The 25,625-nt window shown below is 39.5% G+C and overlaps 1 protein-coding gene across 3 annotated transcripts; it reads right to left on the bottom strand.

Moving 5' to 3' along the window:
- Window positions 1-153: 153 nt before the first annotated feature.
- Window positions 154-25,406, bottom strand: ZC3H7A (zinc finger CCCH-type containing 7A). Of its 3 annotated transcripts, none has more exons than XM_050317245.1 (23): window positions 25,331-25,406; window positions 20,263-20,366; window positions 19,053-19,092; window positions 18,077-18,274; window positions 17,412-17,570; window positions 15,682-15,762; window positions 15,559-15,600; window positions 14,699-14,726; window positions 13,909-14,189; window positions 12,050-12,257; window positions 11,081-11,145; window positions 10,146-10,338; window positions 8,359-8,520; window positions 7,572-7,768; window positions 7,243-7,340; window positions 6,059-6,240; window positions 5,472-5,548; window positions 4,796-4,929; window positions 4,321-4,426; window positions 3,765-3,873; window positions 2,787-2,920; window positions 2,278-2,441; window positions 154-1,077 (listed from the first exon to the last, which is right to left on the bottom strand). In XM_050317245.1, the coding sequence occupies exons 2-23, from the start codon at window positions 20,328-20,330 to the stop codon at window positions 888-890; spliced, it is 2,916 nt and encodes a 971-aa protein (XP_050173202.1). In that variant the 5' UTR covers window positions 20,331-20,366; window positions 25,331-25,406; the 3' UTR covers window positions 154-887. The 3 variants fall into 3 exon arrangements, with proteins under 3 accessions (XP_050173202.1, XP_050173201.1, XP_050173203.1); XM_050317244.1 differs by lacking the exon at window positions 25,331-25,406 and adding an exon at window positions 24,734-25,012; XM_050317246.1 differs by lacking the exon at window positions 25,331-25,406 and adding an exon at window positions 24,064-24,685.
- Between the last annotated feature and the right edge of the window lie 219 nt (window positions 25,407-25,625).

The raw sequence follows: 25,625 nt of genomic DNA, 5'->3' as shown, positions 1-25,625 counted from the left end.
GACAACACAGAAAACCGCAAACAAGCAGCGAGCGACACAAATACCAACCGAGTAAGCTTTTAGCTACGTGTGCTCAAGCTTTTGCTAAACTGGCAAATCATTGTTTGTTTTTACAAAAATCTCAATCCTGAGAGGCTACATGCAGAAAACAGCTTTGTGTAAAGTTCTCTTTATTACAGGCAACATTAGTCCATACAATAATACACAATACTGACATACAAGTGTAATCTTTCAAAATCATCATTTAAACAGCAAAGACCAAGAAACAGAATTTTAACTACTTCATTTTCAAAAATTAATACTTTTTTTCCTCCCAAGATCCTTTTTCAGTAAATTATATTGAAACATACAAATAGAGAAAAAATACCCATTCAACATATATTGTAGTTAAATGGTTATTTTGTTTAAAATCTTTAATAAGAAAATCCTTTTTAGCAACCTACATATAGATAAGTAGCAAACTTTGTTTTAAACAAATCCTCTCCATTAAAAGATCTGAAGAATTTTCATCCATCATTTTCTTAGCCCATAACACTCTCTTTTGCAATACCTTGATACCTTAAAGTTTTTCAACTGAAGGTCTGAGAACTAGGGGGCTTCCTAGATATTATAACCACTCTTCCCCCCCTTCTATTTCCTAACTTTCTGTCCAACAGAAGGTGAGTAAGCACATAATACTTCAGGTTTTTTTAATCACCACTCTGTTTCATGAGAGCATAGACAGGTCTGCTCAATCCCCCTAAATCTACTATACTTTGCTGTTCAGGAGGAACAATATATGCCAATAAAAGCAGAAAACCTGCAGATTTTCTGTCACATGCTTTTGATTATTGTCAAATTTTCTGGTTTATGCTTCCAGCTGATAACATGTATGTGTCATCTCAGTATTAGTTTAAATCTTTAAACAAAAAACTATATTTTCCAAAATCATTATCACTGGGAGCAATCAAGTGGTCTTTTCTTGCTTTGCTGAGCTTCATTCTTAAAACTTGTCTTCGTTCTTCCCACTCACGGAGTTCAGCATTTCCATGGGCAAATTTACAGTTGTTTCCTTCAGTGCAAGTACCAGCCATATATCTGTCAAGACAGATTTTAAATAGTGTTTTCATAGAATTACTGTGATCACTATTTTGCCTAGAATTTTTCTTCAGATCATGTTTTTCAAATACACTACATATTAAGGACAAAAAAACTTAAAATGAGTATTTACTTTTAAAGTAAGAAGATAATAACTCTGTTTACATTTGATTGTATTTTCCTTTCCCAGATGTCAAGTGTTTACAGAGGACAGGACATGGCTCTTTTCTTTCTGTTCTTCATGCTCCTACTTTACTGAGTCCTTTAACGCTTGAAACTTTCAAATTCATATTAATGAATACCTTATTTAACTCACTAAGCTAAAGAACTGCTATTGACAAAAAAATCCAACTAATTAATTACCCTTGTTAACTAAATTTGATTTTAGAATACTCAATACAACTTGGCATGCCAGTTTGCATTCACTTTATGCTGCATATTCAAGGTCTGCTATGGTCAAAACATCAAATACACTTAAAGTGTCACTTAAAAATTTAGCAAAGGGGCATGTGAGCTTCCATGCAAAGACTGCAAATGAAAAATAACTGTGCAATTTCGTAAGATCTCTAAGGCACTCAAACTCTTTCACTGCAAAAGGAGTAACCAACTGAGTAACAATTCAGCAAACTGAACCTTTAACTCCAGAATGCCAAAGTGTTTAGCCTTCCAAAAAGGATTCCAACAGTGGAAAGAATTTTCAACAGATTTACAAGGAAGTCTTCTGCAGGCAGGTAAACAGGCTGCATTTGAGAATTAAAGGGAGCAGCAAAACATACAACCAATGCTGGGGAAAAACCAACAGATCTTGGAAGTTCTCTTCAGCACAGTCATAAATGATTTCTAATAACAAATTGGGTTTGATGCCAACATTTCTACTTGCCTTAGAGCTCCAGGATCACTGTCCAGCAAGGCACTGTTCTTGTGCTCTACAGCTAATTAATATGCACTGCCTAAGTACACTCATAATAATACCAAACAATATTCATTTCATACAGCTGCTGTGAACCTGCAACCCTTTATTAACAACACACAAACATTTGGATCCACAATTAGGCACCTTGTCACTCCTTGAGTTCTAAAGTACGTTAAAATACTGTTAATTACTTAATTTCTTGTAGAAAGATGCATGCAATGCAACAAATACTAGAAACTGAAACTAGTAACTGAATTATTTAAGTTGTCATCTTAAAAACCACATACCTATCACAAATGCTAAAATATCCCGTTGGAAAGCGATACTGCCAGCAGTTTTGATCATCCTCAGTGTGGAAAACCTTCTCTTTATGCTTTTCAGAAGAAATGTGACCCTGCCATTGCTTCTCACTATTACAGTTCTTCCCACACATCCAACAGTGAAAATCCACCTGTTTTACAAGGAATTTGAAAACAAAACATTGAGAATTCAATGCTTTAAGCACAGAAATGCTCCTAATACATTTTGAATGCCCTATGTTGGTCTGTAAATTGTTGTTTACCTAAAGAGATACAGTTATTTAAACAGTCACCTGAAGTTTATGATCTCCACTGGCTTTAAAAGAACTGCTTTACAATGTCAGTGTTTGCATTTAGTGTAGCTACCAATGGACTAAGGAAGCACCAAGACAATGAGTGCAGCAATGTCAAGTCACTGACTGGGAGAAAAAAAAACAAACACAAAACCCCAAAAATCCCACATACTTGGATTTAGGATTATAGCTATGATTACTTACTGTAACTTCAGCATAGTCAGTTGGCATGTGAATTTGCTTCCCATTTTCTTTGTTTGCCTGAGCAGCTGCATCATCTCCTTTTTCTGGTTTTTGACTTTTTAGCCATATGTCATACAACTGCTCCAAGTCTTGAACTAATGAGAGCAGAAGCTAAAATAAGTAATTAGCAATTAAGGCAAGAGTTTGAGAACACTACACAAATGACTGAGCTTGCAAAGCTTAATTCAGTCCCCACCTATTGTAAGAAGAAAAAAAGGAAGGAAACAAACGTAGACAGTTACAGTTTAGGGATGAAGAGCCAAGAGCAACAGGAGTCTCTGGCTACTTACCAAGACCCTGCTGTGCCTATAGGGAGGAAAGCAAGACCTGTTTCTGGACAGGCACCCAAGGCACAGGTCAACTGTGCCACTGTGTATCAATACCTGAATTTCAAAATGCTAATGTAACATGTGCTACAGTTTTTGGTAAATTTAGTCTGCTTTCTTGCAGAACAGGATCTGATAATTTATCTAATTTTACCTTCTGATTTTTGATGATTTCTCCCCAGTCACACTAGTGGGATAACAGGTCAGCAACAGAAAGTGAATGATAATTCCCAGTAAATACACTGGGGGGGGATTGTTCCACAAAGAGCTTTCCCCACTGTTTTCAACAGAATCCATGTGTGCACACATGGCAATGTAAAGTACAAACCACAAACAATATTGCTGCAAGGATCAATACACTATTCTAAGATACCTAAAAAATGACAGAAACTATTGTTAAAAAGCACATCAAGCAACAAATATACAATACAGCTATTTCTATTCAATACTGGTTTTGAATACCCAGACTGGGTTTATTCAAATTAAAAGGGCACCTGCAAGGTTTACTACAAAAGACAGTGAAAGAAAGTAGATTAAAAAATAACTGAAATACAAGAATGAAAAGCAGAACAGTTAAGATTTACAGCATGATAGAATCTACTCTTCTACTTACTGCTGTTCTCCTTCATATAGGTCCACATCTCTCTCTCCTCAGGACTGTGAGCAAATGAGCAGTTTCCATCATACTGACATTTCTTGCCTGAAGCAATATGATTGCACAACTGGAACATGAATTAAAAAAAAAAATCCTTATGAATATAAAGTAAAATGGATGCTAGTAGAATTTTTTTTTCAGCCCTGGCTAGTGTTTCCCCTCCCAGTCACACATTTATATAGCATGAGAAACAAAATCATGTTTATTTTAGAAAAAACTCATTTCTTGGAGTTAAAAAAAACCCAAACTGCTGGAAACAAGTACTATGAGTGCTTTTTGCCTCCTACCACATTACCAGACCACAGAGATGTATCAATTATTTCTGAAGTATTTACTTCCACTCATGAGAAAGGGCTTCAGTAATAGCACGTGAGATCAGGGCTTTCCTAAGGCTGAACTCAGAAACACTGTGTAGGTATTCCCACCACCTCCCGTGGGAATTCCTGCAGAGCTGATGAAACCACCCCAATTGCTCTGTTTTCTTAACCAAAACATTAGTTTCAGGTTAACATACATCAAATTGCAGAGGCACTTGTTTCTTTGCAGGAAGGGGACGGATGGTCATCCACTTCTTGCGCTCATTAGACATTACGAGCACCACACGGCGATCTTTGGTCCATCTGAAAACCAGATGCGTTCAGTGAGAGAAAATACAGTTAAAAAAAGCCCCACTGTGTGCACAGAAGCAGAACCAGGAGAGCTCAGAAAAGTTCTTTACAAAGCTTTTGCCATATATTTGAGATTTAACAAAGTTCTACTGAAACTGATCATTTAAAAACCAAAACATAAAACACTTTTGTAGCCACCAAAGTGTTTCTCAGTACCAATTATTGACGTGCTACAAAGAGATGACTGTTCTACTTCAATATGTTTTGGTTTTTTAATTCCTAGTATGACTCTTTCCTAAGAAGCAACAAAGTTTCCCAAAAGAGGTTTTAAATGGCTGAAAAAAAAAATCAGGAAAAGTTTCACTATTTGATCTTACTTACGGGTGTCTGGCCTTTGCACTGCAGTATTTTTTGTTTCTGTCTGGCTCATTAACTTGGCCATTTCTCCAGCACTGACCACAAACAAACTTCATCTTCAAATTAAGTGATCCGTATTTCATTTGGTTCCCAAGAATCTTAAGCCAAAAAAATAACAACAACAGTAAAAGGTATTTTGCATCTGCAAAGAAATCCATACATAGTTATGAATTACCCCCTATAGCACCAGTTTTCAACACATGTTGGGGAGCAGGTGTTACTGCAGGCCTTCACATAGCTCAGCTTGCCATTTCAAACTAGACCTTTCTTAACACACGCATTTTTTTTATTTAACTTATTTCTGGTTTAGGTCTATGTACCCTGAAGTTGTGGTAATATATACAAACTAAACACATAAAAGTCCTCCATATGGAAAAGATAATTGCCCTATGGCACCTGACTTTGAAATTATATTTATGTTTCATGTTCCACCTATGACAGAATAAGCAAAGCAAAAAAGGAATTGCACAGCAGCAAAGCAGGCATTTTAGTCTAAGTGAAACAAGCTGAAGAAAGTCTACACTGAAAGAGATTATTTGGAAATCATTAAAAAAAAAATTTCTAAAATATGCTCCATACATTAAAAAAGAATTATCACCAGAGTCACTGTAGAATCAGTTGAATGGAAAAATGAAAATACCTGTGATCCATGTGCACTAGCTTCCATGTTCTGCCAGTATTTCTTTGATTCCTGAACAATAGTATCATGTGAAATACCTGCAAAGGAAGGGGGGAAAGTGCTTGAGTACTTATGACTGTTGTGGCATTACACACATGCTCAAACTGCGATGCAACTGAAGCCCCAAAGCTTTTATCAGTTTTGATATATTGTGTAAATATTCACACACACGTGTATGTGTGTATATCCTGGATATCCATTTACATCCATACACACAAATATATATACTTAAGGATATCATGAGGGCCTCCAAACCAGAAATATTGTATGTATCATCACACTGAAAAGCATACAAGTTCTTTAAATTACAGATTGCTCACATAAGTCAAGGTGCATCTTTGAGTAGTTGTTTAAACGTGACACTAAACCCATCACGATCAGGTAATTATAAAAGCTGCACTGTATCACAGAAAAACCCTCCAAAACCCAAGCTGAGAGACACGAGATTGTTCCTGCCTGCTCCCTGCCCTGATCCCAAGCTGCTGATTTCACCGGGAGTGGAGACAAGGATGGAGTGGCAAGACCATGAAGAGTAAAGCAAAACGCACTTGTTTCCTTCTGCATTATCCAGACTTTAAGCTCTACCAGACTGTGAGCATAAAAGCATTTATCCTCTCGCAGGCAGCCGTAATGCACCTCGTGTCTGCACAGGTCAAGCTGACATCGCAGTTGGAAAGGGCGGATTTTGGAATATTTCACCATAGTTTCTCGCAAACTGTGGACAAGGCACCTGTTTTGGAAACAGCCAGTTTTAGGTATTTCTTGAAACGACCACCCCACATCACAGATTATTCAAGTGTCTTTTAAACACTTTTTATTTGAAAGGAGAAAGTCAAACAGTTTCCAGGAGGAGGTCACATCCAAGGGTCATTTCTAGGCCAAATAAACAAACATCACTAAACTGCTCCTGTGACATCCAGGTCCCTCTTCTGCAAAGCATTACTGAACTCAATCCAACTGCATCACTGGTTTCCCAGAGGGAAAGCATATCATGTCCACTTTCAAGTACAAACTCTGATCTAATTACTAACACAAGTACTTATTCTTCTGTAAAACACCATTAAAGACAGAGGTGATGCCCTGCAGTAACAGCCCAGCTCTTGTAGCTGCAGTGTTTCCTCAATACAGGGAACTGCAGTGCAAACAAAGCAATTCAAATGCTCCTACTTATGTTTCCATCATATAAAAATGTAAGTCTCTTAATTCTCCAAAATTTATTTAATACTATTACAACAGTGAGAACTTTGTTAAAGAATAATTAAAAACACATTCCTCACACTGTTTATTTATCAGCAGAGTTAATAAGGACTGTGGTCTATTTTATTCACTGCAGTCAAGGTAAACCTGTTCTTAACTGAGTTAAAAGTGCAGCAAAATAAGCAAAATAGATCAAAGTTACAAATTCCTATATTAATTTATATCATACATCTACTTAGATCAATACAGCTCACCAGGTAGATAAGCTATTAAACTGACACCAAAACTCCTAAGATTCAAAGATGAGGGTGGACCACTCGTGAATCATTGATAAAGAAATAGTTCACTTTAATTTAGTTACATGAGTCAACCCTTGTTTTGTAAGTCTGTCTTGCCTATGCTGCCAAAGCATTACAGTCAGTTAGCAGGGAAGAGAAGTCAATCGACAGGTAAGAAATGAAAGTCACTATTCAGAACTGCCCTAAACACTTTGCTTTTAATTTGAAACTTATAGAGATGGTATTTCAAAACATACTTGTTATCTTCAAAGTCATGCATAGCAGGGTGAGAACAAGAAGATGAGTTATCCTTGTTCCTTTTGCTTATTATTCTGGGTTTGTGATCAAAACATTTCTGGAATACAGAAAAAGTAATTACACAGTGTGTATTGTGTACATTTCAAAATATACCCTACCTCAAAGATTTTAACAGATACTTTATCCAGTCTCTAAAGTGAAGCTAGTCAGGTTATTACTGAACATCCATTTCAAAACTTACAAAATAGGCATGAATCAAAGCGTTTCTTTCCAGGTAATTTTCGTATCTATTCTAATTTTTACTGTGTTATTAGAAATAAAGCAGCACCTCACAAAGAAACATAAATAATCCATGATGTTCCTGCAGCAGCCTGGACACAGTCAAGTTGATCTTTGCACTTCCTCCAAAAAGGGCCTCTCGACTGAAGGCTCCTTTGCGCTCCAGCGTCCACACGTCGATCTCCTCCTGGCAATACGCGAACGTGCAGTGACCTGGGTACCTGCACTCCTCTTCAGCAGCCACATCTGAAACCACAGCAGCAAATGGGGCACTGCTTTGGCAACAACTTTTAGCGGGAGTTCATCTTGAAACTCCCACCCTCTCCGTTTCAAATGTTTTCAGTAAAGAAGTTACGTACATCAGTTTTAAATGGGTCACAAGACCCGATGCTGAATGACTTGCTGAAAATTTAAAAACTCCATCAACTATCCTGCACCAGCCTAAGGCAACAATGCAGAAAACTCAGAATACCCTGTGCTTAAATAAAGCTGTTCATTAATCCACAAGTCACCTTGCTTACATCACAAGTAGAGGTTCATACTGCAAAAGTCTAAGAGAAAATGCTTTTTTGTTGCTCTTCTTAAGAGTAATCGCCCAGCACTTGAAAGCAAAATTATTCCTGATGAAGAACAATACAGAAGCACAGTGCATGTTCTCTAAATAACCACATTACCAGTCAAAATATGGCTCTCCTTTGATATTATAAACAACCCAGAACTTCCTTCTCCACCTCTCATGAGCAAGAATAAAACTTCACTCTGTACCTCACTATGGAGAAGCTGAACTACATTCCTCTGAGTGGAGGCATTAACATCTTCCTCTCTGGAACACCTACCTTTACATATATGATATGGGCCCACATACTGTGTCTTTGTTGGTCTTGGCCGTATTTTTTTCCATGATTTATCTTCAGAGTTTTTTATTCTGCCAATTAAAATATCCTTCTTACATTTATGTTCTAAATTGGGATGGTAAGCGTAGTCCAGTAATTTAGGACCTGAAACAATCACAGAAAATTGCTTGTATTTGCATAAACTGCAGCAAATGGTAACACTTCCATACACACACTGGCACAGAAGCCCAAAAGCAAAGTACATGAACGCACTGTATAGAACTCCTACTTGCACCAGCAGCTCTGAAGAACCAGCAGTCATTAACCATCATGTTGAGCAGAATAGAAAAAAACCCAAATACTTACAAAAGGACCAGTCTCAGCAAGAAAAAACCCACATGTTATTTTATATTTGGGGAGGGATGCTGTGTTACAACCTTAAGATTACTTTGAGACAGCGAAGTGCTGCATTTTTTCAAATTCCAAAGTATACATTCCCATAACACCAGTTTAAAATTTAAATTGCTTATTTATAATAAGTCAATGCAGATGAATTCTAATGATCAGTAAATTACTCTCTTAACCTTCAACTTTGGTTTTATTAGAACAGGGACTACGTTCAGAGACAAAACACACTCTGTAAGAAGTACACCTGTGCCAAAAAGATAAATGCCAATCCCAGAACTCTGTGATTTTGGGAACAAAAATAAGCCCAGCTTTAAACTCTGTCTTTAGGATGATAGCAAATGAAGACATCAGGGAGAGAGTCTGAAGATGAGCAATGCTCAGTGAATTTTGCTGTTTATGAGACTGAAAAACAAGAGTATGACCCAGTTTCTCTGACAAGATGATGACGGAATAGTACAATTTCAAAAGGTAGTAAAAGCAAGAGACACTTAAAGGCTTTAATAGAAATGGAAAGAAACAGAGGGAGTAGATGTGTTGACACAAAAAGTGAAGCTAGGAACATGCTAAGTATTTTCACAAATATTTTACAGCTCCTGCTTTTATGAAAATGTGTCCTATGGTTTTTTAAACATCACTTTATGGATTTTTCTTATAAAAATAATTTAAAATATAGAAGTTCTTAAAAGTACAATAGTCATCCCCTAAATGTCTCGATATAACTCTTTATTAGTGTATCAATATCAATTATGCCTATAAACACAAAGCTTATATTTAAGATTAGTCTTAATAAAAGCTATTGCCTGTAAAATATGCCTCTGTTTAACAGCAACAGCTCAGGCCTAAAAGATTAGTTATATTAAAGACCAATACTGGTTAAGCTCCTTTGAGTCAATGCAGTGGAGTTAATTATTACCAAGGTTTGGAAGCCTCATGATTACGATTTAGAATTAGTTTGAAAGAACAATAAAACAGATGGGATGTGAAGGTTACCAGGTACTTTGAACTGCAGTTCAATTCCCCAGGGCCAATCAGAGAGAGTATTGCAAGTTTTATTTAGTCTTGAGCAAAGGTGTCACTCTTCACAGAACCCTGGGGTTTGGGAGGAAAGCGAACACAGAATGTGAATGACCTCACACAGCCTGGGGAGAGCGTGTGGTGATTGGGGGCGGGTTTAGAAATCAAGAATCTATTAGGACAAGAAATAAAGACAAGAAGAAAGAAGACAAAAGTGGCTGAAATATTTTACCAATCACAGGACAGCGCTACATCTGCAAAGAACGAGTCAGGATTAACACGGTTTAGAAGCCAACAGTGGTTTATTATGAACATTAAGCATTTTAAATTTAAGGAAATCAAACCAATCGAGTCCAAAAGCCCCTTACCTTTTTTGACAAAACATAACTGGCAGGCCTGTCTTAGCTCATGTGTGCCTTCTAATGGGTTTCTTCCCCCAAGTGCTGAAGATACAGGTATATTAGCAGTTGTACTGCTAAAAACATTTGAAAAGTCATTTCTACTTTGGCCTGCAATTCCCATGTAATTTTCGGACCCAAACAAACTATTAGGACCATTTATCTGTTGAAAGAAAGTATATTTTACTTGATCCAAATTATTTATCTACAATTCAAATTCAACCTACTAAAATTATTCTTCAAAGCATAAAAAGACTACCACAAAAAAAAAAAATCATAATATAAAACATAAACACAGGTCTAAGAAGGGACATAGAAATTTTACAAAGGCTGTTTACACAGCACAGACTAAGCATAAAACAAGACCCAAGCAGGTACAGGGAGAACAGCCCTTGTCAGGCTAATTATTACTCCATCCTGGCTCAGAAGGGGGTCACCCTTACCCATATAATCCATGCCAGCAGCACAACTGAAAATATACGGCATGACCAGAATACAGAGAGCAGAGAGATACCCAGACACAAGGTGGTATCTGCTCTGTTCCTGTACTAGGACAGCTCTTCAGGATTCCCAGTATTTGGCACTCAGATCATAAGAGATTTTATATTGTTTATTTTACAGTTAAACAGCATTTTACAGCAGCTCCCTCAGAATGGAAAAGTGGTAGCAACAGCATTCAAAATTTGCATATATAAACCAACACCTGTACATTTTTTTCTTGTGCTCAGTTACTGTCTCTGTGAGCTCCTGTGCAATTGTTTTCCAAGTCAGAATCCTATTTTAAAACTAAAAGTGCCTTTTTATTTTAAAAATAGAAACTTCAACTGTAAAAATTCAGACCTGTGCAAAGCCTTCAAGGTGTTAACGTTTGAACTGATGTGAAAGAAAACATGAAAAATACATACAAACAACGGGGAGTTATTGCTGCTCAGTGCTGGTGTTCCATCTCTAGAAGCTGAACTTGAGATGTCTAGAGGAAAATCAAGAAGTTTGAATTATATCAGTTCCCCAGAACATCCCATGCAAAAAAATTATTTATCATTCCTGAGAAGTATCAAAGCTTTTTTGATAAGCACCAAAGTTGGGGTTTTTTTGCTACGATAAATTTTTTTCAGTTATGTAAAAGGTCCTTGTAAAACACCTGGGCTGAAAAATTACAATCAGCAGCAGCTTCACAGGCAGATACTGAAGCAATATGAAGATACTTGTGCAGTACAGAAAGGGTAGTGAGATAAGCAACACCTGACTATGAGAGAATGAAGTGAAAGAGGGTTTAAGAGGATTCTTCTTAAGTTTTATTTTGTAACTCTGGCTTCTTTCTAAATACAACATTGTCCTGTAACACTGGTAATTAGAGACAAAACTATTTTATGCTTTCTAGTTCACTGACTATTTATATCCTATTTCACATACCTGATTTCACTACATAATTATAGTCCTTATGTTTTGAATGTAATACTTGTATCTTTTCAGAGTACACAGCTATATTACCCTTTTTGTAATTCTTGTTTATTGCCAAATCATGACAAATGGTTTAAGCTGCAAGAACATCTCTGTTTTAAATTAAAAAAAAAAACTTTGAAGGAAAACTGTTTCTTCTTTAAACTCATTCACCTGAAACAAATAAAGTTATACAATCTACAAAAACTGAACAGAGGGAGCTTGGACCGTGCTTATGCAGACCCCAAGGAAACAAAAGTTTTACTTATAAATTCTAGTGTACAACCAACACTCAAAAACCACTAGCAGAGATGAAATGTTAAGTGTTGAATATTACTGAATAGCAGTGAAAACTCATTTGTTAAAAAGAAAAGCCAGCTGGCTCATGCACAACTCTCATCACAAAAGGTTAAATATTAAGGCTCGTTTCTTACCTCTTTTTGGGTCACTGATTGAAAAGGTGCTTAAAGGTGAACAAAAGTTTTCCAGAGAAGAAGCCAAAGGCTGTGAAAAGATTTCTGAAAGAGAAGGTGAAGGAACAAATCCTGCACTAACTGGCAGCGTCCCCAACAAAGAGGCAGAGAAAGGAACACTGGGAGCTACGCTCCCTGCAGGAATAGGTCCTCTGGCTCCTGTAGTTTGCTGGAAAAAAAATAAATTTAAAAAGTGTGTTCACCCCCAGCAAAAAAAACCCTCAAGAACACAAATCTGCCACAGTATTTCTTTTAGTAAGGCTTCTGCAAAATTTGTATAAACCTACTGAGAAACATTGATGAAAGGTACACTCCAGTACTGCAAGAGCTGCAGTACCCAAACCATAAAGAGTGCCCTAGGGCAAGGCTGATCCATGGATCAACCACCTCAAAGGTTCACTTACCAAACCTTTACTAACTTACTACCAGCTTTGGATTTTTGTATCCATCAGATCAGAGCTGAATTTCCAAATTACATTAAAAACACAAACTGAAGACTAGGAAGAGACAAATCAACATTTTTTTTTTTACTAAAAGTGTAGTACAACAAAGAGGTAAGAGTCAGCTTTGAAATAAATCCTCAGATACAATCAAATGGTAACATCTTCTGCAAAAGCCACCTCATCTTCTTTCCCCCCATGAAAAATAACTTATCCTTCTGTGCACCTTCATGAAGGACAAGCCAAGTGGGGAAGTTTCCCCTCCCTTCCTCCTGCCATCACCAGAAGCTCCCCCTTGTCTGGAGGTTGACCAAGTAGGTCTGCACAGAGCCTGGCCCATGTGAAACTCCCTCTGTTCCCCAGGTTATCAGTTTAGAATTCCCTCAAGATTCCACACTCCACGAGCCTGCAGTCTGTCCTGCAAGACTGCATTTCCTCCTGGCTTCCACCATGGCAAAGTTCCTGGGATCTGCTCAAAACAATTACTTCCTACATTTTCAAAATACTTTCAAAAACACGAAGTGCATAAACCGGAAAATTAGAAGCCCAAGCATTTCTGATTTGAAGATTTACAATCCCATATCCACAGCTGAATGAGGAATTAAAATCACAACTAATTAAAGGACTGAACATGCCACAGCCTCTTTTAACACTGCAATACTAGTGCAGTACAAAATAAATACTCCAAGTGACGGGCAGGGTCGCAGCAGGGAGTCAGTAACCTGCTAGTAAGTTCAGACATCTGCTCATCAGTCAGAGCTCTCGTTCTGACCAACAACTGAGGAACACTGTTCTGTTCTAGGGCTGCAGTGATGGTGTAATTAGGAACAACACTTCATATAACTAAATTTCTTTAATATCTCTTCTAAAAATATATAAAGTCAGTCTCATGATGGCCTATTTCTGTTCAGCCAGGAGGTGGATCTGGACAGAGCTCTGATTGCAGAGATACCAGGAAGAGCCCCAGAAGGCCACAGCCCCAGTACTTCTGTCCTGCAAAGCTGTTTGCTTCTGTGTAACTATAGTTTCTACAACTGAGCACTCCCACACACCCTTAATGTTCTAAGTGGAGTTATTTGCACAAAAACACCCAAAAAAACCACACTAGGCCAGATTTCAAATGGTCAATTCACTTTTCACAGTACTTCCTCTAAGTACTATTGGTAGTAGCTAACAGTATTTCTGCAGCAGTTCTAGTCCTGATATCTTTACAGCCACATTTACAAGAATTTTCACATGAAAAAAAAAACTCCACCTATGTACAAATACAGCTCGATGTAACCAGGAAACGTAACACACACTTAGCCACTTGATAAAAATACAAGATCTCACTCATAGGAATAGTCTTTGGAGAAGCAAAACAGACAAAAAAAGTCTTACCATTACACCTTCATCAGGATCAGGCACAGAATCAAGTAGTTCATCAAGTTCTTCCCCAATAATTATATCTCCATCTCCACAATCTAAACATGCCTCTGGCATAGGGAAAGAAACATTCCCTCCATTTGCCAACACTGCAGAAGGCAAAGGGACCTTTTCCATCTGAAGAGGCATAACAGCAGATAAAGATGGTACAGGAACTGGTGACACTTTAGACACTTCAGAAACAAAGTTTGATGAAGAAGCAGCAGAAACCATCTCTTGTTTCTGGTCAGATAAATCTGAAACAGGTAAGATAGGTTCAAAGACATGAAAAAATCTTGCATAACTTTTACCCTGCCAGTGTGGAGGGTGAGGGAGTGAAGAAATGGGAAGAATGTTGAAGCAAAACCACATTAAATGTTTTCAGTTTCCATCAGCTTCCAATTCATGTGCACCTATGTTTCAGTGTTTATCTACTGCTCAAATTGAGAAAAACGAGGAAAGGTTACAGACCTGATATTTTACTAAATCTTTGGCATTTTCACCCCTCCCTGTTCTTCCAAGTTAAAGAGAACAGGATGGAAATGGTCACTACAGGAGCAGCTACAATCACATCACGTTGAGGAGACCAAAGAGAAATTGGCTCAGCCACTTAAATATGCAGTTTTAGAGATAAACAGATCAGACTTTTTACCACGGAACTCTCAAATGACAAGATGAACGTTCTTCAGACATTTCCTAACAAATACAATGTGATATATATGGCATATTTAGCTTCCTAGCACTGGTATGGTAACACAAGACTCACCTAACTCAATATCTTCTACAGAAGAATTCTGTAAGCAAGAAAAAAAAAAACAAACAAAACCTCTCAGCACTTTGCACAAAAGCCATTTAAACATTTCAAATATGTATTTACAATGAAGACTGTAAGCACTAAAATGCAGGGTTTATAAAATCTGAAATTTAGGAAGCCTAATGCAATTTAAGGGTCAAATAATTTTTTAGATAAAGCATCCATTTGCAGACTGAAATCCACTCACAGTACCACTAGAAATTTGCAACCAACCAACAAAAGTAAGAGTGATACTTCAGGGAATGAAAGAGTCTAAATGGTGTCTTAAATGAGCTGTTTCCTACGTTTCCTCATTCATTTACAGCTAACTTGTCTATATTCCTGTGAAAGAAGTCTGAAAGATAAAAATTAACTCCTCTTCATTACTGCCATTCAGACACATTACAAGCAGCAAGACAAATGCAAATTCAGCTGCTAATGAAGGTCAAATTTGGACAAGTCCATATAGTAAAAGGGATTTTATCCCAGCACCCTTCATTTTGATAACTGTCAATAAAGTAAAATAAAAAATAAGCACATTAACTATGCTCTTGCCTCAAGACATTAAAAGTAAATACATGCATTGCACTGGAATTAATATTTTAGATAACATTTATTCTACAAAGATAACTTGAAGGATAATATTATGTCCCAGTCCGCCATAATATAGAGCAAAACTGAACACAAAGACCAACAGAACCCTACAGTGTGAGATACCAGCATCTCATATAAAATGCCAGTGGCACCATTTTCCCTTTACCGTGGTGAAATTATGAAACAATTATTCCCTGCAGTTTACACTCAGCTTGCACTTGGACCATGCAAAACCTTACCTGAGTTGATAAATCACTAGGAACTGAATTTGAGGAGGGTGGCTGCAAAGAAAAGATACTTTCATTAAACACAAACTTGGTATCATGAGAGGGAAACCTTCATGTAAAATGGTAATATCTTACCTTTGCTCTTACATATGCTTTCCTTATTTTTAACCCTAGTTTTTGAGCTAGTTCTTGGGTAAGCTTAATCACACTTTCATCCTAAAAGACATAAATAAAATGTCATCATTTACATGCAGTGTCACGTAGCCAAGGCATCTGTTTACATCTCAGTCTATATTGTGCACGATGCATGCAGGATGTCTCTTCATGCAGCTTTATCCTTTCACAAACACATGGGACTAAAACCCAAACACGAAAAATAAAGCTACCCTCAAGCAAAGTTACTCCAACAGTGGGAACTTAATAAGAAAAGGACAGGAAATGAACAGTATCAGTTTTTCCCATTTATCTGAATTTAAAATAAAGATTTTTCCAAAACGAGAGAAATTCAGAGAAGTGTTTTGTTGGGGGTTTTTTTGTGGGTGGGTATTTTTCTTCTTATTTGAGGAGGGTGTTTGTTCTTTGAGGGGATGGGGGTTTGTTTTGTCAGTTTAACACAAACTGAGGGCCACATTCCTGATTAACATATCAACCACTACATGACACTGGTAAATATTTAATGAGAACTCTGTATTTTGGGAGTAATTGCACCACACAACCAGAAAAGCTGAGTTAAAACCAACATATTTCACTTTGTCATGTAATTACAATAACTATCCATTGAAATTATTTTAAGATTTAGTATTCAGATCATGTCCCACAGCTAGAAAAAAAGCTATTTATAAAACTTATATAAAGGCATATCAACCTCAAGCAAAAACATTCAGATCTGGAGGTGCAAAGTGAGGATCCAAAGTCCAAAGTTACACATTCAGATGAACTGCTTATGCCTTTGGAAACAAAACTGAAACCTTGTCTATATCAAGAGGCAAACCTACGCTCACCAGTTTGTCTGCTCATGTCACTGTCACTTTGATGTGGAAAGGTGAAAAAGCAGCAAGTCAGTAATTCTGTCCTGTGATCACTCTATTTTGAGCAAAGCATGCAAAGCTTCCATCAGCATTTCAGTTCAAACCAGGAATGCCTTTCTGCAGTGAAACCTCTCCATCATCCCCACTCGCAGCGTTCTGGGTTCCACTGTGAGGGGTCTCAGAGAGCCAAAGCAGATTAGTTTGGGATGTCACTAAACTGAAAGTCCTGCAGGAACTGACCTGATGCACCCCAACTCTTAAAAAATAACAGACAAATAAAACAACAAACCGAGCCAACCACAGAAACCAATCACAGAAACCAGACCCCCTAGGACCAGCATTTCAGTCTACAGCTCATGTCCTCCTGTACCACTCACTGCTGCTAACCCAGACACAGCCCAAAGCAGGGGGGCACAGCAAGGCATTCAGGAGGAGGACAAGAACGGTACTAAAGGCTTGGAATCAATATTGTACATTCAAATTATTGTACATTCAAATCATACTCAAAATATTCTCTTCGTGTCCTAGAGAATTTTAAACAAAGAATTCCGTGGTTCTGGTGCTTGTGGCAAACGTTCATGGCACTTGAGCCCCACTGCAAAGTGCCTGATTGCTTTTGCTGGAAGTGAACACAACAAACTGAGTTTGGGGACTACAATCTCTGCTCTCCGTTTTGACTTCCAAAATAATGCTTAGAGAAATAAAGAATATTTTACTGCATTAAAAAAAAAAAACCAAACCAACAGAAACAACCTTCAGTGGTCTTGATGTATTACTTGTTTCAATAATATCTGTTTCAAACCTTTAAAAATAATCTTCAATATATAATTTACCCACCTGTGGCACAGCAAGAGAACATTTTGCTACAGCATCATAAGCCTTCTTATACCTTCCCAGCTCATTCAAAGCTTTTGCTTTCCTATAGAGAGCTCTGAAATTGTTTTCATTCAATCTTAGTGCTATCTCACAGTCTTCTAGAACTTTTTCATGCAATCCCTAGGAGGAGGAAAAAGAAAAAAAAAAATCTACTAATCAGAACTATTATCATTGAAATAGTGAATTCAACCTTTATTAGATGAAGGTATTGAAACACTGTAAAACATTCAGCAATGCTGCATTTACGAGTTTTGCTCAGTCACCAACTTGGGCAACTAAAAACAGGCAGGGTCATCATTTATGTAAAATCCACCACCAGTCACAAAAAAAATTTATCTTTTTCACAAGAGCCATCTTGTTCTGCAGAGAAGGCAGCAGACTCAGGTGCAATCAGCAGTATAAATAGATAAAAATCCTGTTCCATCAAATTCCAAGCCTAGTATGACTCTTATGTTAATATCCTCGTATTAGTAACTAAAAATACCTCAATCATACTTCTGAAAAGAAGAATTGAACAAGGTGCCAAAGTGATGATTTGAAACACATCAATCTTCAACCATCACCAAGAGTTTTTCACTCTTCAAACTTTCTGGGTGTCCACACTCCCAGGCTGGGCAGCAGCTTACCATGTTTGAGAAACACGCTATCCTGTTCACGTGCAGCTTCTCTAGGACATCATCAGAAACGTGGATCTCTTCAGAATTAGCATAATCAGCAATGTTTATAGCTTCTGTGTAATGGCTCAGTGATCCCCTCCAATCACCCTCCCGATAGACGTCGTTTCCTTCATTGAAAAGGTTCCTAACGAGGTCTCGGATAAATAACTGCAACAAAGGGAAGGGACACTCCTCAGCAGCAGCTGGTTGGTTATCTGCCATGTCTCCACATAAATTTTAAAATACAAAAATTACACTTGTAGCCTCATGGAATCAGAGTGAAACACAAAACTTTTGTCTGTATTGGTATTTTCCTTCTGACATTTCCCCAGACAATCTCAGAGATGGAGATATATATATATATATATGTTCCATACATTCTTTCAGCAAGCAGCAGCCATAGCAACTGGCAAAGCAGGAGTACACAAAGGCTGCTTCTGCACAGCAATAGGATTTTTACATCTAAAATGTGAACAATTGCATTTTTATCTAGTATGTTCTCAAATCCAATGAAACCACCTACCACTGGATAAAGAACTAAGAAGATGAGTCTGAAAATACAAGCCAAAATCACAACACATACAGAAACAAAACATGTTCTGAAAGGTGTATGTGAGTGAAGTCCTTTTATCTCACTTTTGCTGTGCTACTCTGAACTTTACTTAGAGTAGCACATTGTTTTACTCAATTAATGCCTCAAATTTATTCCCAACACCAGTAGAGAAAGACTTCACCTGAAAGACTGCTATATGAGTGAATTCAGCACTCCCAAATACCTGAATACCTGTATCCTAATGTTAGTAGTCCCCCAGTTCCCATAGTTAGACTTTTTAAATTACCATTCATACCATATCACCACTTAAATGATGACTAAAACCAAGAGTAGCTATAGTAAGATAGGTCCATGTTAAAAACCCCTCTGGAAATTAAAGTAATATTTCATTACCTCATATTGTTCTTGCGTCCCTGGATAGGGCAAAGTAGATCTAGAAACGAAAAAAATCACAGCCTTTATTTGTTATACATGTTGCTTAAGAGACAATCCCTTGCAGATTGCTGGTTCTCACTAACAGCAGCCTCTCTTCCTCCAACAGGCAAGTCTCTGCACTTTGCCCACAGCCTGCCCTGACCAAGGAAGGGAGCTGTGCATGAGTTCTGATTTAAAAAACTGTGCTTTCTTATTACTAATGACTCACTGTTAAAGTTACAAACTCTGCTGTTCAAAATGTATTAAGGCTCTGAATGATTTGAGAGTTTTAGACATCAGGGTTGTTTGATTAAAAACAGTTTCCTTCCTCTCCTCCACTGTGCAGAACCAGATTATACATGAGGAGAACTGCAATCTTCTTGTAAGTATTATAAAATGACAAATTATCTGTCACAAGAACACATCAATTTTAATTAAGTCGTACCAATGACACTACAGGAATTTTAAAAGCTCTTTTGTATGACATGCAACAGAGACTTTGTCTAGCACAGAAAAAAGGTATTTACTTCTACCTTTTCAGGAAGAAAAATAGGAACCCTTTCCTTTTCCATATAGGTTAAGTGAGATTCTGTTTCTAAATTATTTTTAAATGCTCAGTTTTCTTTTCCCCTCCCCTTTCTTTCTCTAACAATGCCTTATATAAGCAGTGAACTAGTGTGAAATTTCACAACGATTTTAACATAACCAGGATCTTCAAAAGAATCTGGCATTGACATAAATGAAAGTTAAGTCCTAAGATGATTTTTCATTAGGTTAAATTTCAGCTCCAGAGAGTTGAAACACTTGGGTAGTGGTGAGCAAACCCATCCCTTTCAGTAGCAACCCAGTCTTAGGGTAGCTATTCTTAAGTGTAAGGTGGATTTTCAGGCCAACAACATTTTCCACTCACGAAAAAAGATTAAAGGCTGATTTTTCTCAAAGGCAGAAAAGGAATAACCTCCCACCTTCAATCTGCTGTGTTTAGGAACAAAGAGGGGTTCTGTCTTTCCTTTAAGACTGCTCCCCATTCAACATGGCAGTGTTTGCAAGTATTCTGAGGAGAAACACAGGTCCTTCTCCTGTCTATGCTGGTGCTACACTAAAAGGACCTTCCCAGAGCTTTCCATCTCGTATATATATGTATGTATAGGTGAATAAGAATACAAGAATAAAAACCACAAAATCATACTCTATAAACTGGAGTCCTTTCTTAATGTCCTGTTGTCTAGTGCTTCTCTCTTCCGACACATTGGACATGTTATCCTGAACATCCACTTTTCGGATATGCCACTCCTCAAAAAGGAAGAGAGATAAACGGCTGTTATAATGTGTAACAGTTTGCACTTGGCCCAGAAGGATCCAATCTCACATCAGCACTGAGTCCATCAGGCAAAGATGACACTGCAGCCCCACAGTTTCAGAGAGCACATCCAAGCAAACCCTGACGGGCACCAAAGTGCCCCCGGCCATCCAGGGAGAAGCCCCAGATCAGAACCACCACTCTCTGTCAGTGCCCAGTTACACAACATTCCAACAGAAAACCCTTCTTCCAATTCCTAATTTATCTTTGGTTTCCACTTCTCTACTCCAGATGAGGTAGAGTCACGTTAGGGAAATTACAGCAAACTCCAGGCACAGCCTGAATGCAGCACTGCTAAAGCAAGCTGCAGGCCCACACTGGCCCCTCTTAACACAGTTTTTATTTGCTCGTTGAAGTAGAAATCAACTCAAGATCCTGGTGTATTTATCAATAAAACCCAAACTGACAAGAAAACTACCAGTAAGCCTAATTCTAGAGCCTCTCATCATCACTCCACCACTAAAGTGTAATTAGAAGCAAACACTACTGCTTTAATAATATTTACCAGCTGACCAAGGTGAAAGCCTTGGACACTTTAGCAAAACTACCTCCTTCACTTGAAAAACTGAATTACTTCAACGTAATTCCACATTATCAGCTTGACATTTCAGTTCAATTTGTCTGAAACAGTGATTCTTTTTTACTTCATGTCTTTAATCTGCTGGATTTACAAATGCCCCAGTTAAACAAGCTAAAATGATGTGTGTAACCCTCGGGATGAGGCTCTTTGAAGTGTGCTGTCCCAGCATGTGACCTGTGTAGTTAGCTATTAGTTCTCTACATTAACACCTGACAATGTAATACCTTGCCACTCAATCTGGACAAGTTTTAAGATCAGCTTTACTAATTTCAAGCAACCCCAAAACTCCACCCCCAACTTGCAAAGAAAGGAAAGAAGTCCAACACTGTAAAAACGGCATTTATTTATCACCTCCAGCACAAACATTAAAGAATGGCATATTGAACTTGAGAATGTGCACATCCAATTTCTCCACAACAATCAAGTTAATGGAAATGTTACAAACTGGCACCACATATAAAGGAATAGCGAGCAAGTGATGAACATATGAGTGCTGAAACTTATTATTCGAAGCAGTTTTCTATTTTTTTTCCTTCTCATTTGCATCCAAAAGATATTCAGGCAAAAATTATCTTTTCTTAAAATACTTTGACAGTCACATTGCCCCAATATTTGATGATGTTGCAGAAGATTTAAAATTGTTTCAGATAGCACCTGTGACAGTATCTCTTTCCTCCAAATTATCCTTAGATCCTCTCAACCAGAAACACATTAGACTCAGTTATATACAAGACAAATAACAATCATGTCTTGACTTTCAATGTTATCCATCCACTTTCCAAGATAAAAATCACCATCTACTTAGCAACGGCTCTCCTCCATTTGCAGGGACAGAATTTCAAACAAGTAAACATATTAAATGTACTTCCATACATTTAAACAGTCTAAATGCTGCTTTGTCGCTTGTAATTATTACTAGAAAAGCAAAGCCTGTACTGTTGCTTTACTCTTTGTGCAATTCCCTGAAGGAGACCAGCTAAAGGAAGGAAAAAATAGTATGTGAGCTGAAGGAAAAAAGAAAAGAAAGCGGACTAATGTACCAACAATTAAGGTCAGAGGCAGAAGTGATTGTTGCATTAAATGCAGTATTTCTCCAGCTGCCTTTGTGACCATGACAAGCTCCATTTACCAACCCACTAGGGACAAAAAAAAATAAAACAAAAAAACAAAGCGCTGCCTAAATCCAAACAAGGTAAAGAACAATTTATACTTCAACTCATCCTGTTTCACAGAAGGCAAGTGACAGAAAGTTCACTGCCAGGAGCCAGTGACACCTCCTGTGACAGATGCTGGTCCAGCTACACAAGCAGGGACAGGAAGGACAACAGGTTTGTGCCAGCTCAGGGGGACAGGAATCCCTCCACGGCTGCTACACAAAGCCACTTATTCCTCTCACTGGTTATTTGCTTCCAGCACAAGGCAACACAGTTCCCTTGTTTTCTGTATTTTGGCACTTCATTCAAGATACATTTTAAAGGGCATTCCCAGTATTTAGCATGTGCCATGTGCCACATTCAGGCACAAAGGCTTTGAACACAATAACTGCCAGGCTATCTTGCAAAGCCAAGATTGATCTGTAGAACACAAGTGAATAAATTCAAACAAAATGTAGAGAACTGAGTTTTTCTGTAGAAATACAGGCCTTGGTTATTCTAAAAAGCAAGGTCACACTGTGTAAAGCTTGTCCAGAGAACAGGCATCTACGGTTTGCCATGCACACAAGTTCCCTCAGTGGAAAATTCAGTCCCAAAGGACAGAGAACTGGGCAGGACTGATCCTTTCTCCTCCTGCACACAGTTTCGCAGATCACTTATTTGGAGATAAATGGAGAATAGCAGAAAAATGCATAACATCATTTAGGGTCCAGAACTACCACCCCTGGGAATTAATAACCTTCAGCTGACCAATAAACTCAGTTACTGTTTGTTACAGACATTCATGGCTCCAGCCATTACAAATACTTCAAACAAGCATTCTCTGCACCTTCAGGCCTAAATGCTGAGAACAACTGGGAGCCAGTGGTCCTTGCTGCACTTCCCTCTCCAGAGAGCCACAACTTCAAAAGCAACTGCAGTGTACAGATGTGTTCTTTTAAAGATAGAGGAGCGTATCTTCTTGCCATGCATCACTGAGTTCACTATTAACACAATTACTGGGTTGCAGAAATCTCAAATTGAATCTTTGTGCAGTACAAAGCACATTGAAATTTTTATCGTGATTGCTGTTGATAGATCTCTACCAGCCTCAGCGGTTCAGCTGAATTACGAACCCTGACAGGGGTGCAAGTCTAGTGGAAATCACTGTGAACAAAGAGTAACATCAGCCTTTCCCACAGAGTCAGAAGGTAACAAACCCAAAATATTAAATCCACTCAGCCAGAAATCATCTACACCATCCTATGTCAAAACTTGGGTCAGAAGCTGTGAAAGCAGAAGCCTGTGTTTAAAATAAAAACCACAGACAGTTCACCAATGTTTCCATATAGGAAAGCTGCACTCCAGAGGAGAGAAGTTACATCCTGGGTCCCAGAATAAAGGGGATACTGCAAAGAGAAGACCAACACCAAAACAGAACAGCAGGAGTCAATACATGACCAAAAGCAGGCAGTATAAATCCCTTTCACCTATGAGAAGTAAAAGCCTTTCCTCTGTTGGTACCTCCTGCACCACCAGCAGCAGCAATAAGAACAATGCATCCAGGCATCTGGATCCAAGAGCTGTTTCCATGTAATTCCCACCCCAGGGGCACAAGAAAGCAGGCCTGTGCCTCGGCAGAGGCAAGTGGGAAGTGGCCCAAATGCAGCTACACCCAAACTGCTTCCTAGAGAGATGGCACCGACACAAACACCTCCACTACCACCAGCAACAACCCAGCCAGGAATCCACCTGCACATCGAGCACCTGCCCATCACAGAATGAGCCTGACCCAAAGCACACTTGTCAAAGCCATTTTATTGCCCATCCTAACCCTCTGACAGCTTGAACACAATCACAGACAATAAATTACAGTGCAAATTAAAGCATGCCTTCCAGAGATTGAAAACTGCTCACCAGACTTGGACTGGCACCAAAATAAGGCAAAATGGAAATCTTAACGCAAAATCTTCCTCAGACAGCAAAAGCACAAAAGATTTTATGTTCGTGTTCATGCATCGTTGGGCTGTTATATAAGACACTTCAAGCATGCAAGATGCTGGGGGAGAAACAGGAAAAACAGTACACAGCACACGTTCCAACAGCTCTGAGTTAACTCCTCTGCTTCATCTAATACTTCTGCTTACAGTCACAGAACTCTGTTATGTCAGCTCAAAAAGCCACTTAATAACACAGTTTTTATTTCTGAAAAGAGAACCAAACTTGTCTCCAGTCAAAAATAAATATCTGAATAAAATGGAACAGAATATATAGCAATGGTTTAACACTTATTCATTCTCCACTCTTTATTTACCTTCAGTATTTAGTTGCATCTCCTCCCACTCGCTCCCTACCCACAAAATAATAAGATACTGTTCGAGGTTTGCTTTCAATTTTCACTGCTTTGCTACAGTTTTTCTTAAATTCACGTAAGAAATAGGAGAGAACAAAGACGCTTTATGAAGTCGCTTCATTTCCCCAGCAGGAAAATTAAGGAGTGGGGCTGGAAGACTTCGAATTACAGTTCCTTTAGATATTCTAATACAGAACAGATCCAAAAAAACAAGCCGAAGAAGGAGCATCTTACCAACAGATCCAGATTCACCCCCACGATTTACACCGAGACGACCTTTGCTAACTAGCTCTGAGGACCGCAATCGACAGTATTTGAGTTTCGCTGCCTGTTTTGATTCTGGAGTTGGTTTGATTTGTCGGGTTTTTTTTGTCACTTCCTGCAATACAGTTCTGACTTTCCGCACCAGAACACCCCGGGCCGCCCGAGCACCCGGTGCGGGGGGGGCACAGAAATCCCCGCGCTCCTGCCGCAGCAGCCAGACCCCCAAACTCCCATCGCGGGGGCCGCGGGCACGGCCCGGCCCGGGCCCGGCCGCTGTCAGCGCTCGCTCCCGCCGGGGTCGGGTCCGGCCCCGCAGCAACAGGAGCGCTCCCGCCCCGCCGGTCCCGCTCCCCCGGGGCCCGCCCGCCGCCTTTGTTCGCCGCGGGGCCCTCCCGGGGCCCGCCCGGCCCGGCCCGGGGGGACACACGGCCCGACCCGCGGCCGCACCTCGGCGGGGCACGGCGGCACCGCAGGGACGGGGCGGGCGGCACGGCGCTGGCCGGGGCGGAGGGTCCCGGGGGGGCGGCGGTGCCGGTGTGTGGGGTGTCCGGGTGTCCCCGCCCGTACCTGCGGTGAGGCCGCGGCGGCGCAGCGGGAGGCGGGGCGGGCGGGCCGGGCGCGACGGCAGTGGCGGCGGGAGCGGCGAGAGCGGCCGGGCGCCTCCCGCCGCGCCGCCGCCGCCCCCGCGCGCCCCCTGCTGGCGGGAGGCCGCGGGCGCAGCCCCGGGGCGGCCCTGCCCGGCCTGGCCCAGCGCGGGATTCCATTGGCCCGCCGCGCGCGCCGTGGGGACCGGCGCCTCTGATTGGTGCCGGCTGGGAAGCGCTCTGCTGCTGATTGGCTGGCTGCCCGTGGCCCCGCCCCC

This window comes from Myiozetetes cayanensis, unplaced genomic scaffold, assembly GCF_022539395.1.
Source record: "Myiozetetes cayanensis isolate MyiCay16 unplaced genomic scaffold, myiCay2020 scf20-37, whole genome shotgun sequence".
NCBI classification, from domain to species: domain Eukaryota; kingdom Metazoa; phylum Chordata; class Aves; order Passeriformes; family Tyrannidae; genus Myiozetetes; species Myiozetetes cayanensis.
This window is presented reverse-complemented; position numbering and strand designations above follow the sequence as displayed.